Source organism: Haliotis rubra, unplaced genomic scaffold, assembly GCF_003918875.1.
Source record: "Haliotis rubra isolate DU_JTF1 unplaced genomic scaffold, ASM391887v1 Scf143, whole genome shotgun sequence".
NCBI classification, from domain to species: domain Eukaryota; kingdom Metazoa; phylum Mollusca; class Gastropoda; order Lepetellida; family Haliotidae; genus Haliotis; species Haliotis rubra.
In genome coordinates, this window is record NW_025765370.1 from 285,820 (window position 1) to 300,539 (window position 14,720).

A 14,720-nucleotide genomic window follows, 5' to 3' on the forward strand; every position below is an offset into this window, starting at 1 on the left:
AAGCAAACATGGACAAGTTTTGAAGTATAGTATGGGTTTTGTTATTCAACAATGCTGAGAATTTATAAAGGTTTGGATGGGCACAATAATATTTCTTAATATACAACTTTCTGATGGAATTATAAGCAGGGCAAATTAAAAGAAAATGATATTCATCTTCTATTTGGTTAAGATCACATAGTTTGCAAGTTCTATTTTCTTTTTTGACATTTTTAAATCTTAAGTAGTCATAAGTTAGAGAGTTACAGTTGTGTGTGTCTCACAAGCCATTGTAGAAATATAAATCAATCATGAGAAGGTTGTTGAGTAAATTTAAGTATTTTCCTGAGAAAATTTGAAGCTCGTCGTGTTTTTTTTTAATAAAATTATAAGAACATAGCTTTTGTTGCATTTTCTGCTAAGACTTGAATGGCTTCTACAAATCTCCCGTTTCTGTGTAACTTTATTCTAAGGTAGGTATAAGTATCAACCATTTCGATAGTTTGATTGCCGAACGTGAAGCTATATTTTAGTTTACTGTTTTTAGCAGGCCCGCTTCCAAAAACTATTATTTTGGCTTTGGACAAGTTTACTTTTAGTTTCCATCGTGTACAATATACATGAAAAGTGTCGAGTGATTGTTCTAAGTCTTCAGGGTCTTCACTGAATACGACAGCATCATCTGCATATAGCAAGACAATAAACTGCAGGCAAAGTATCAATTCGGTTTCGTATTCTAGATTAACACCTTTACTTCCTCGTTTCAGTAGAAAGGGCTCAATATCATTTATAAAAAGTGAAAACAGAAGTGGCGATAGATTTTCCCCTTGTCTTACTCCCGTGTTGCATGGGAAGAATGAGGATATTTGATTATGTAACATGACAGTGGATTTTATATTCTTATACATGTTCTTTACTAAGTTAAGAAATTTACCAGATATTCAAAGGTTTAGCAGTTGATACCACAGACCAGCCCTCCACACATTGTCGAACGCTTTTGTGAAATCAACAAAGACGCAATAGAGTTTTCGTTTTGTTTGTTTTAAAATTTCCCTTATAGCATGTAGAGCATATACATTGTCGCTTTTAGAGAAACCTCTTCTGAATCCTGCTTGAGATGGAGTTAAAATATTATTTACTTCGACAAACTTAGTGAGCCTCGCATTAAGTATACAGTTTACCGAAAGAACTGAGAATTGTTATTGGTCTATATAAGTTTGGATCTATGTGTTCGCCCGTTTTTCTTATATATCGGTCTGATTATACCCTTTAGCCAACAGTCTGGTACAAATCCGGAACAAAGTATCAAGTTAAAGAAATGGGTTAGGAGTGGTATTAAATGCGTGGAATCATCAATAAAATAATAATTTTCAACAAAATCTAGTCCAGTAGCTTTATTTCTTTTAAGATTTTTAATTGCTGAAAGGATTTCCTCACCCGTTATAACCTTATTTAAGACATCAGTGTCATATTGTTGATCATCTACAACATCATCTGATATATCCTCATTAGATTGGGATTCATTAATGTCTTTATAGAACTCAAAGAATGTTTCAATATCAGGTGTATTATCATATTTAGTGATATCCCCTTTACTCAGTAGCTTCCAGTATTCTTTGGGCGAGTGTTTCATAAGGTCACGAAACTATTTAGTGGTCTCATTTTGAAATTGTCGCATACTTTTGTCCATACATTTTTTATATGCTCTTGACGTTTGATGATAGTGCGTTCTATTAATTGGAGTGTTACGTGACTTATATTTTCTTTTAGCTTTATGGAATGATTTTCTCATTTTCCTACACTCATTGTTAAACCACGGTTTATCTTTTTTCTTTCTATTTTGTTTGGGACGATTCGCGCGAACACTCCTGACGCCGAAAGTTTCGCGTGCAGCGTCCACCAGCACGTGCGCTATGTCTGCAGGCATGTGGATTCTGATGCAATAACACATTGACATTCATGCGATGTTATATGTGCCCAGCATCTAAATGCAAAATATTGTTTCATATATAAGTAATACTTGTCATTTCACATGTAATGTGTTTGCCTGTTTTTTTAAAAAAGAAAAAGAAATATATATTTTAGTGTTATGCCCTGCAGGCATGTGGATTCTGATGCAATAACACATTGACATTCCTGCGATGTTATATGTGCCCAGCATCTAAATGCAAAATATTGTTTCATATATAAGTAATACTTGTCATTTAACATGTAAAGTGTTTGCCTGTTTTTTTAAAAAAGAAAAAGAAATATATATTTTAGTGTTATGCCCTGCAGGCATGTGGATTCTGATGCAATAACACGTTGACATTCATGCGATGTTATATGATGTGATACATTTTGATGCGATATGACATATTGTGATTTGACTATTTTTATTCTTTTCCATGATATTGTGTACTATGTTCTTGTATACTATGGGCCTGTGGCCTTCAGTATGAATAAAGATTGAGTGAGTGAGTGAGTGAGTTTAGTTTTACGCCGCACTCAGCAATATTCCAGCTATATGGCGGCGGTCTGTAAATAATCGAGTCTGGACCAGACAATCCAGTGATGAACAGCATGAGCATCGATCTGCGCAATTGGGAACCGATGACATGTGTCAACCAAGTCAGCGAAACTGACCACCCGATCCCGTTAGTCGCCTCTTACGACAAGATAGTCGCCTTTTTATGGCAAGCACATGGGTTGCTGAAGACCTATTCTACCCCGGATCTTCACGGGTCGAATAAAGATTGAAGATTGATTGACATTTATTAAAGACCAGTGTTTGTTAACATATAATTTCATTGATAAAATATTTGAACTTTCTTATGCTTTCTGCTTAAATTATATGACTCATAACAATCCCTTTCAATAAAATAAAACACTAATGAAATTCTACTTTGCATTGTGTTATGTTTCAATTGACGTTCATTGAGTGGACACGCTGCAGACCCCCTGTTGAGATTATGGGCCAATGACATGCTTCCTTCCGCTCTTGACAACAACAGCAGCTTGCAGTAATGTGACATTACGTCAATGCAGTGTGCAAAATAGTTTCCCAACTTTGCTAGCCAGTCGGGCTAGCTATGCCTAAAAGTTACTAGCCCACAAAATAATTCAAAAGCTCGAAACTTGAATGTAGACACGGGTTTCATCATTAAGCTGCTTATATGATGAACATTTTTATCAGGCCATTATTTTGCATGATTTAAAAGTGTGTTATGAATTAAGTCGGCGACTGTGATATATTTACAAAATGACCCCATGAAAATTCATTAGCCAGTCGGGCAGTGACTGTGGAGATTTACTGGCCCGACAAGATTTTTACTAGCCACGGGCTAGCGGGCCACTGGCTATTTCGCACACTGGCTGTTAATGATATCACACTAAAATGGAGTATCTCATACGTTTTTAGATAATAAAGTCCATGTTAGTTTACTTCATCATCTACACGTTGGAGTACGATGTATGCTTGATGTGGTGATCTCTGTCTCTCCATATAAATCTCATTCCACAAGCAGATCATTGTTCTGGGCATTTTAGTTAATTGTGCATTTGATGTTTAATAGCACTCCGGTCTATGTTTTACGAACAGGCAGGAGGAAATGGTATGTGTCCTTCCTTTCACGGGGAAATAGACAGGGCTGAACTACAGTCATGAGACATAAGTATTCGTCAGTCGGCAAAATTCTCATAGACTTGCATGTTATTCTAGTGTTTCTGTAAAAAGTTTCATTAATTCAGTTTTCGTTATTTGGCTGTCAAATTTTGCAACATATATACAACACTGTGTATTCTTTCCCCATAGACCGCCGTGTCAAAAATTGTCATAACCATGACGCACATCAATCAAAGTGTGGTCATTCTTTAAATACTGAATTGAAATAAAACCAAAAAAAATCATGTCTTTGCGGCTGAGATGATTCATGACACATCTGCAAAATATGAACAAGATCAAACGAAAATAATTTCAAGACAATGTTTCTAGCTGCACCAAATTATCATGGATGTCTATGGAAATAATGCACAGTGACGAATACTTATGTTCAATATATATTCCAATATATACTCCAACAGCTAAATAACACTGCAGCCAGCGTGACGTCAGGTTCACTCATTGGTTCATTGTTTCAGCTTAATGCATGCAAATGCGTGTGGTTGCTTGTAGTTAAGAGTTTCATGGTGTAGGCAAGTGAGATCCAACTGCAGTTCTTGATAGATAGCCAACACATTTAAGTGACTCCGTGCTGGTTGGCACTTGCTGTATTCCCCTGGAAGGGTAAGCCGTCTCGGTAATCAGCGAAGGTTTTGTCCACTACACCAGTCCGTAGTCGTCATCGTATGCTACCAAACTAGCATATCACACCATTACAAGAGTCTTGTTCATTACGGGATGTTGGAGACGCAAGATATTTTAGAAGCTGGATCCAAGAATTTCCAAGGACAGACAGACACAGGAAACAAAGTTCACCATGAATATTTAGGATGTATGAGTGAATTGTGTAATATGTTGTCAATGACGTTCATACTTAAGCAAGGAATATGTTTTCATTGTTTGCGCTAACTGATATAAGCTAATATGGGACACTCCTTGGTCGTTTCACAAATGGCATGTCACTCGACTATGGAATTATGATATGGGATTCGAACCCACGTCCGTAGATTCCTGGTGCAACCGAGAATAAGACGATTGACCCACCGTGTCCTCCTCTTTTCTAACCACAAATGAGTTTCATGAGTAACTTCGTGAGTTCAGTCCAAATTTGTTCATTTGGATTCACTGCTTATTCGAGCCTCAAGATCGAATCACAGCCAACACAAACACGGATATCTTGGGACCAGTTTTCTTTAATCAACAAAACAACAGACTTATTTCTAAAACAAAATCAGGACCACGAAAAGAGGTAAATGTTTTTCGAATTTAACAGATTGGGTTATCCGAGAGTAGTTGGTACCATCCCTAAAATATATTTTCTCTCGCAGTTTATTGTTTCAAATTTCTACACAAAGCATTCCACGTGGGACTATATAATATCAGTGATGACATTGAAAGCAATATACCATAAAGTACAAATGTTCTAATCAAGCAATCGGAACCATGAGAACAGTTTCAGTTATTTATCTCAGCTTGGGGTTTGGGAAAGTCCGAAGTGATGCAGGTCTACGTTTACCACTCGTGAAACTCAAGATCACGGGTATAGAGCTGACAATCCTGGAAACATAATCAGGACGAAATTCGAATGTACGATCATAGTTTTCCGGCAATTCAAAGAAACCTTAACCTGCACAGCGAATTGCTGAGGCACTATTGGCTAATAGCGCAATCAGTCTTGTCCTGCATATATGCATATACAATGGACTCTGTATAATCCAACATCTGAATTATCCGACAATCTGTGAATTCCGACATATTTTTGGGGTCCCGGCAGCGTTCGTCTATATTATCATCATTTAAACATTGAATTATCCGACATCTGTACATTTCTAATTTCGACACCATTTTCTGATCCCAATGACACTATTAATCTGTACATCCTCTCCCCATATTGGACTGAAATAGACAATCAACCTGCCAATGGCAAGTTGACAGCTAACATCCTTTTACTGGTAATCTCAGCACTCGCTAATTGGGAGGTAATTAGCAGCGTGAGAACGCCTGTACCTTTGTTTTTACAAGCTGAGTGGCCAATGAGAGGACCTAGGTATGTATTGTCAAGCATAGGATGAATGGGCTGAGAAAAGGGTTCAATTAATAAAATTGAATATGATTGTGATATTAGTACATGTATGTATATTGTACTAAAGATAATAAATCCATTGATGAAAATGCACCTGTATATACAGAATTTGTTTTTCCCCTTTATTTACCAAGAAAATAGCTGTTAACCATTAATTTCATGATACAAGCCAGTTACAGTGTATGGTACTGATTGAAAAGTATTCAAGCAAGGAGACATTGAATTATCCGACACTCTGTATAATCCGACGTTTTTTCCAGGTCCCAGTGAGTGTCGGATTATACAGAGTCCACTGTATCATACTCCTTGCTAAATACAACAGTAGTTTCTCCCAATTGATTTCTTTGTATTTCATACAGATGTGCCATTTTCGCATTTCCGTTGGGGCATTTATACTGTAAAGACATTTGCTTAGAATGACATACAGTTCAATATAAGTAACATTTGTTTCAATGCAAACATTCTGCATATCTCAGGGTAATAATAATAATAATATTAAGTCCATTTGTATAGCGCCCTATATCCAATCACCAAGTGGTTGCTCATGGCGCTAACTATATAAATATTTACAATAGGAGTTCATTTAGATGTCACAGTGCTTCTTGAACAAGAAAGTTTTTAAGTTAGACTGGAAGCTAGCTATTGAGGGGGATTCTTTGAGAGACACGTGCAGATTGTTCCAGAGGATAGCTGACAAGTAGGAAAAACGTCGGTGTCCATATGTCTTCAGACGTGCATTTGGGATGATGAGCAGCGACTGATTGGCTGTAATGTGAGATAGCGGTAGCCATTCGCCGAGCCAACGTCAAGTATCATCTTAAAGAGCTTTTCCCGAAATTTAGGGTGGCTTTCCTTGTCATCAGGGTTAACAGCAATGTAGCGATTATTCGCTCCAGCAAGCACATTTGATAAATCCCCATGGCCCCTGGACCGCACATAGGCATCAATGGGCATGCCTACCTTGTCCAGGTCTTTCTTCCCAGTAAACACGACGATCAAGAACTGAAACAGGTCTCCCTCGAAAATCTTCCTGTATTCGTTCAGGATAGTCACGTCTTCATCGGGGTTCCTTATGGTAAGAAGCAGTGCATGTGGCCCGTGGTCTGCGACCTGACGGATGTCCTGGTTCTCTGCAACGATATCCCTTCCCAAAATGCTGTCAAATCCAGGGGTTTTGCTGAGCAGGAAGGAACGACCTTTGAAGTCCCTCTTCCAGAGTCCGATCCCTGGTCTACTGATGAGGCGGCCAGATATGAATACATCCTGTGTCATTAGTGCATTTAAAGTCTTTGTTCGGCCAGACCTTTTCTTCCCAATGGCAAGGACTCTCAATTCAGTGTCAGTACTTTCTGAATTTGTGCGCCCTGAAGCATACATGTACACATATTACTAAATAATATCAATAACTTCAATTTCCATTTGTACTGTGGAAAATATTGCAAAACGACTTTTTAAAAATGATAATAATGATAATGATAGATTTCTGCTTAATATTAAAACGTTGACCCCTTTGAATGGAAAGCACTACACCCAAAATAAAAATACCCACATGTGCCAATCCAATTTTGTAACGCTTTTCTCTTATTGAAATAGTATACAATTTCATTCATCAGTCATTTTAGACTTTCAGTCTGCCTTAAAGAACAACTGTATATGGCATGTATACCGACCCCTGTTGGACAGTTGATCGTCATCTGTGGTGTGCGAGATGTTGATGCGTCCAATGTCAAAGTGTTGAAAATCTTGAATCCGTTCTTTGTAAGGTACAAAGGAGCATCCTCCTTCTTCTGAGTCAACTCTCACTTGTGGAGATATGTCGTCCAACATCTTCAGGCCCCTTTCAATGTTTTGGTAGAGCTCCAGTTTCTTTCTATCTCCAATCTGTCTCTTTTCATTGAAGTAAACTTCCACCTTGCCCATTATTTCTAACACACCTGAACGTTTCTTTATTTCAACGGCAAACCATTCCAACAGTTGTTTGTTTCCATTGACCAATCTCTGCAGGAGTTGCTCTTCGTGCATCTTAACATTTGTGATGATGCTTGAGACTGAAGTCGTAATGTCATCTCGGGACTGCTTTTGACGCTGCAACACCGACTCTTTTCTTTCCTTCAGAATAGCGATGTCACTTTGAATTTGCGTTCTCTTCTCCAGAGCACGTGTTCCCTTTTCCTTGATAGCTGTTCCCTTCAGCTCAACCACGTCTCTGAGTTTGGTATACCCATGATCAAGGTGTTCCTCACATTTCAAGCAGCATGGTGTTTCACACCTTTTGCAATACATATCCAAGGCCAACCCATGATCCTCTTCAGGACATAAGATAATCTCATCAAAGTTTGCCTTTTCATCCTCTGTGAGGGACGACAGTGCACGCACATTATGATTTCTGAAGCTTCTGTTTTTCTTGTGGGCTTTCTGACAAATCTCGCACAAGTACACGTGGCAGTTTTCACATCTTGAAACAGCTGGATCACCACACGATGAACAATCAACCTTAAGCGCAGATGTGACAATTTGCTTCAAGTGAGTGACGTCATCTTCATACACTGGCAGGTTTTCAATAGACCCGTTCACCTCTATGGACTTCCTGCACATCGGACATTCGAGACGCTTCATTGTTTGATACATCTTTTTTAAACAGGCCGTGCAAGCCATGTGTTTCTTGGAACTTGTTTCATCGGTATGAATGATGCGAGGAGCTTTCTCTGACATGTCAAAGTCGTGATAGCAGATTATGCAAGTCTGGAGACTGTTCAAAACATCAGTGTTGTGAGCCATTTTGTCTGACCTGCAATATGTACAGAATATTAGGATTATTGGTGCTGTATTAATTAAATACATATAGCCACACGGGTAACAACATCGTTGGCGTTGTAGACTATTTTCATTGAACTATGAGAACCAGTTATATTTACAACATCTGAGTGCTATGCACTTGCCATAAGAGTTATTCGTAAATAGGTTCTCATTACTCATCAGTTTAGTTGACAATTTTGGAAAATACATATTTCTTAGGTCAGTTCTGACTTAGGGATTAGGGTTGTGATATCTGATATTGAGGAGGTCAACTGGAAGTAGTGTGTGTGTGTCGGGCCATCATTACACGCATGGTATTAATTCATGTGAATAAACCATTTCACGATATGTTATGCGCCTACACAATATACAGGCACGTGTGAATAAAACCTTCACATACGCGTATAAAACCATACAAGTACGTGTGAAAATGGAATGCGTGTACAGGACATACAAGTATGTGTGAAAACAACATACAGGTACATGTGAAAACAACATACCAGTATGAGTGAAAACGACATACAAGTATGAGTGAAAACAACATACAAGTATGCGTGAAAACAACATACAGGTACGTGTGAAAACAATATACAGGTACATGTGAAAATAAACATACAGGTATGAGTGAAAACAATATACAGGTACATGTGAAAACAATATACAGGTATGAGTGAAAATAATATACAGGTATGAGTGAAAACAATATACAGGTATGAGTGAAAACAACATACAGGTACATGTGAAAACAATATACAGGAACATGTGAAAACAATATACAGGTATGAGTGAAAACAACATACAGGTATGAGTGAAAACAACATACAGGTACATGTGAAAACAATATACAGGTACATGTGAAAACAACATACAGGTATGAGTGAAAACAATATACAGATACATGTGAAAACAATATACAGGTACATGTGAAAACAACATACCAGTATGAGTGAAAACAACATACAGGTATGAGTGAAAACAACATACAAGTATGATTGAAAACAACATACAAGTAGGCCTGAAAACAACATACAAGTACATGTGAAAACAACATACAAGTAGGCCTGAAAACAACATACAGGTACATGTGAAAACAACATACCAGTTTGAGTTAAAACAACATACAGGTATGAGTGAAAAAAACATACAGGTATGAGTTAAAACAACATACAGGTATGAGTGAAAACAACATACAGTAGAACACGGATGTAACGAACTCCAAGGGACCAAGAAATTTAGTTCGCTATATCCGTTGTTCGTTATTCACATTTGACCGCCATCTTGGATTGTAGAGATGTAGACATTCACAGACATTACCTATATCATGTTGATAAATATGAAGGTTACTTTTATAAAGAAATTGAAACAATACAACTACAACTTAAATAAAATGATTTTTTAATGAAAATGCACGCTTACATTTATAATGTCCAGATAAACCACGAAAGAAGCAAAAACTGTAACGATTTTTATCCATTTGTGACATGTCATAACATGCCCGTGCCTTTTTTTTATATTTTCATTTTTATGTAATCAATCGTTAACATGACACAGCAACGGGAAATACCTCCGTTTTCGAAGCCTCGTATGAATAACATGCGAGGCGAGGTATCGTTAGACAGCTCTGGAACATCAACAATATCACTGTAAATCAGTTCGCTATAGCCGTTAATTCGCTACTCACGAGTTCGTTATTCACGTATAATTTTAATGATATTATAAAGGACTGTTGACGGGACTTTTAAATTTGTTCGCTATATCCGTTTGTACGCTATATCCGTGTTCGCTATAACCGTGTTCTACTGTACAAGTATGATTGAAAACAACATACAGGTATGAGTGTAAACAACATACAAGTACGTGTGAAAACAACATACAGGTATGATTGCAAATAACACACAGATATATGTGAAAACAACATACAAGTATGATTGAAAACAACATACAGGTATGAGTGTAAACAACATACAAGTACACGTGAAAACAATATACAGGTATGAGTGCAAATAACACACAGGTATATGTTAAAACAACATACAAGTATGATTGAAAACAACATACAGGTATGAGTGTAAACAACATACAAGTACGTGTGAAAACAACATACAGGTATGATTGCAAATAACACACAGATATATGTGAAAACAACATACAAAAGCGTGTGAAAACAACAACAAACAAATGACGTGGTTACGCACATGTATTATATGCTCATGTATGGCAGCAACTTATATCATACAAGTACTTCTGGAAACAACAAACAACAGATATTTTTGCTGCCATGACATCTGTGACAACAGCACATGTGTACCTGTGAAATCACTATAGATGAAGTTATGAAAGCATACAGACACACTGAGTTGTCTTGGTTGGACGTTTTACACAATTGATCTTTTACATGTCTTCAGTTACTGACACAAATAGACTACACTCTCACCAGATGCAGGGCAACGCCTGTTAACAACGTGCGTATCCGTGAGCTGCTTCTTACGTCCACCGTACACTGCCTGTTTGAATAGCGTCATATGTGTTCAGTCCAAATACATTCTAGATAAAGAGTTTCAAGGGTTTCAAGGAGTCACATGTGCCATGAGTACATTATCATATCAACAGTGATTAAGTCCAGTTATGTCTCTTGCACCTAAGGGCCGGTGGGGTAGCCTAATGGTTAAAGCGTTCGCTCGTCACGCCGAAGACCCGAGTTCGATTCCCCACATGGGTACCATGTGTGACGCCCATTTCTGGGCTGATATTGCTGGAACATTGCTAAAAGCGGTGTACAACTAAACTCACTCAATCACTCCTTGCACCTACGATTCTATGTCAACTTTTAAAATAGTCCGCCTACTTAGGAAACAAACACCGGTAATCATGATAGAAATGTATTTTTTTGAAAGATTTACAACACAAGAAATGGTTTTCTAGAAAATCAGATCTGAACCCCCATGCTTGGCTAGCCGGATTCATTGAGGACCATGTGACATAGTGTGTCTTCATATCCTGACAACTATACCGTCTGGCAGAAACTCTAGTCGTGCGGAATACCTACATACATGTTGGTATAGGAACCAGGAACGTTTCAGTCAAATAACATGCATGGGTGTCTCCTTGTAGATTAACAATTCCAGGTAACCACCAATGACCACAGCACATCAACAGCTGGTACCACCTGGTACTAAACTTACCTAATTTGCCTACATTCCAAAAATATTGATTAATATCCCCTATGAGGTAGAAGTTGGTAGCTAGACAGTTTGGTGAATATGTCATGATCGACACCGTCATGAAATGATACGTTTTGTTTGTTATTAAAGGTCCAATGCAACAGTATACAAACACGCGGATCAAGGCGACATGTAAACGGTCGAGTCTGGACCCGCCAATCCAGTGGATGAAATTGCGTCTCATGCAATTCCAGGCAGCTGACCAAATCTGAACACCCGATCTATTCTGTCCCTCTGTTGTGACAAACATAGGTTCGAGGGAACCACTTCGAACTCGGAATCACAACGGAAGTGAAAATCAAACTGACACATAAATCACACAGGGGATACCAATCTCAGGGTACTGATCTTCAGCAACCCAGGGATGATTCACGGGATCAGCCAAGGACGCTGTCTTGACTGATGCATGTCAATGTACACCCATTGCAAACATCGACGCTCACTATGTTAATCACTATGTTAATTATTTTACAGACCTCTGACAAACACCTGGAATATGCACGAGATTCAACAACAAACACACAAAACCCCACTACGATGCTTGTCAAGCAAAATCTTTTTAGTATATATGAGTATATATAAGGTTCACTTGAAAATAAAGATTCTCAGTATAAATTCTGGAATATGTTGGGTTTTTTTTCGCTTCATGTGACTCATCAACACTATGGATACATATAGAAAGATGATAACACATCCATACATACATTTACCTGAACGTGAATCATCATGTTCCTGGGAAGGTCAAATCCCACTGAAATACTTTGCCTGTCAGCTTTATCAATACCACTTATAAGGCTCGGTATGCAGTGATACGTGCCATACTGCATACTGGACCAGGACGTTACTGACATGTATACTTTGTGTATCCTTGTAATCTCTCCATACAAGTACACTTGAACACGTGAACATTCAATGCTGCACTCTTCTGGCGTAGGTGGACATATATCGGAAATTCGACACATCAGGGAAAAGAGAATGTCTGATGCAGTTCCGTTATTATTTGTACCATACGTTCAAATCGTTTTACGTGAATTGCCAATACGTGTCGGCCCACCTGGTATCATCAGCATATAGAAACAATTATAAACACATACCCATGATATATTCGGAATCGTCGCAAGGGATTTTTCTGTAAATATGAAAAGGAGTTTCTTTTAAATCAGTGATTTTTGGTTCGTTATAACACATTAAGTTCATTGTAACTTAATGTAACATTATAGTTCGTTACACGCATTTTGACTTATATGTACGTACGGCTAATATGTCCGGGACAAATAATAAAGCCAGTTCGTTATTTCCCGTGGTTCGTGACATGCGTGTTTGCTTTTAACGTAATTTGAGGTATATGGTAGCTGTGTGACAGCGGTTGTACTACATTATTGATCAGAGAGGACAGAATTATATATCGGTGAAGATTCATGTGGTTTCTGTTTTTGCATAACATGTACACACATTTTGTTTTAACATGTTGTTATGACATTGTAAAGTTAGTAAATAAATTAAAATGTAATCCTTCGATAAATGCAAAAGAAATCGTCAAACAATCCTAAGTTATTTCCACTATGTTTTACATTTTACAAGATATCAACAAACTATGTCTTACTTCTGGTGGTAGGTTTTAAATTCAAACTCTTAATTATTCCTCTCTCAAGAATGTAATGGCACAACATTACTTCACTCAGAACAAACATGAATTTTCCAAGCTGAAGACTTATGATAAAAATACATACCAGAGACAACCAGTATACAAAGGACTGATAGGAGATCGTGTGGTTATATTTTTGCTCATACGCCTCTATCAATAGATAGCCAGGTACGTGTCCAACATTCATTACTAGACCCTGGCAGTCTCAGGTAGACACAATGTTGGACAGTGTAATAACGGTGAATCTATGTTTTGGACATTATAAAAGACCCAGTTCCTCATCTTCATAATTGTTTCTGTCATTACAATTGAACCACACTCTGACTGTTTCGATTTAGTTCCGTAATACATCTAAAGCAGAACGGTTACTCCGAGACATCAAACTCCTGACATTGCTTTCACAACGACATACCTGTCAATACGTACGGAGTTTGCTCTATCAGTGGTAACATTAATTTTCCCTAAAACATCCTGTCAGCTACTTTTATAATTTTTCATAAGAACATCTGCATTTTGGAATGTACAATTTCTGTATTTAAGCCAGCGGCATTGTTACATATATACTAGATGTTTAATTTTGAAAAAATAGTCTATATAATTTACTGCAGGTCATCCCTCCTATACAATATTTTAATATTCAATCGAAGACGCATTTTCATAAAATGACACCAATTTAAGCCCACACACCACTCTGTGACTGGGTTATCCCCCCTGTATCCCAAGTTCTAGATAAGATACATATCTCCCTGTTGATAGCCCGGTGTTGCGCTGTATTGTGTTGTGTAACTGAGCGCACAATGCTTTCCGTAATCCTATCTACAGACTAGAGTCAGGACCTGTTATGGAGGCTTTGCATTGGACACTGATATAAATACACACGACAGATGCACTAGTTAAACATAAGTATTACGAATATTTTTATATTCGACTTGAATTGCTTTCTGTGATATCGAAATTAAGATGCGCGCATTAGAATATAAACCTCATGCATGAAAAAACAAACAAACAAAAAACTACCACACAACTAAGATGCATTTATCTCTGGTAAGCATTAAAACCAAACAGAGTCGGCCATAATATACATCTACCATTAAAAAAAAGTGGGGGATATTCCATTTTGCGAGTATAAACTAGCCAATGCCAATGCATATGAGAAAAAGTAATATATATTCATACACATGAAACATTTCTAAACGAACGGAATAAATTGTCACATTTTCTCTTAATTTCATTTCATCATCTGTTTCCTCTTTGGCTTCATCATTTGCAGGGGCGGATGGGTAGCCTAATGGTTAAAGCATTGGCTCGTCACGCCAAAGACCCGGGTTCGAATCCCCACATGGGTACAATGTGTGA

The 14,720-nt window shown here is 37.7% G+C and overlaps 1 protein-coding gene across 1 annotated transcript; it reads right to left on the bottom strand.

Moving 5' to 3' along the window:
- Positions 1-4,794: 4,794 nt before the first annotated feature.
- LOC124269208 (transcription intermediary factor 1-beta-like) lies at positions 4,795-10,998 on the bottom strand. Its single transcript, XM_046704224.1, has 3 exons — positions 10,933-10,998; positions 7,373-8,490; positions 4,795-7,066 (listed from the first exon to the last, which is right to left on the bottom strand). The coding sequence occupies exons 2-3, from the start codon at positions 8,478-8,480 to the stop codon at positions 6,429-6,431; spliced, it is 1,746 nt and encodes a 581-aa protein (XP_046560180.1). The 5' UTR covers positions 8,481-8,490; positions 10,933-10,998; the 3' UTR covers positions 4,795-6,428.
- Positions 10,999-14,720: the final 3,722 nt, after the last annotated feature.

Coding starts and splice junctions, on each gene's coding strand:
- LOC124269208 (XM_046704224.1), bottom strand. CDS start 8,480: ATGGCTCACAACACTGATGTTTTGAACAGTCTCCAGACTTGCATAATC. Junction 7,067..7,372: donor CGATCAACTGTCCAACAGGG/GTCGGTATACAT, acceptor TGTATGCTTCAG/GGCGCACAAATTCAGAAAGT.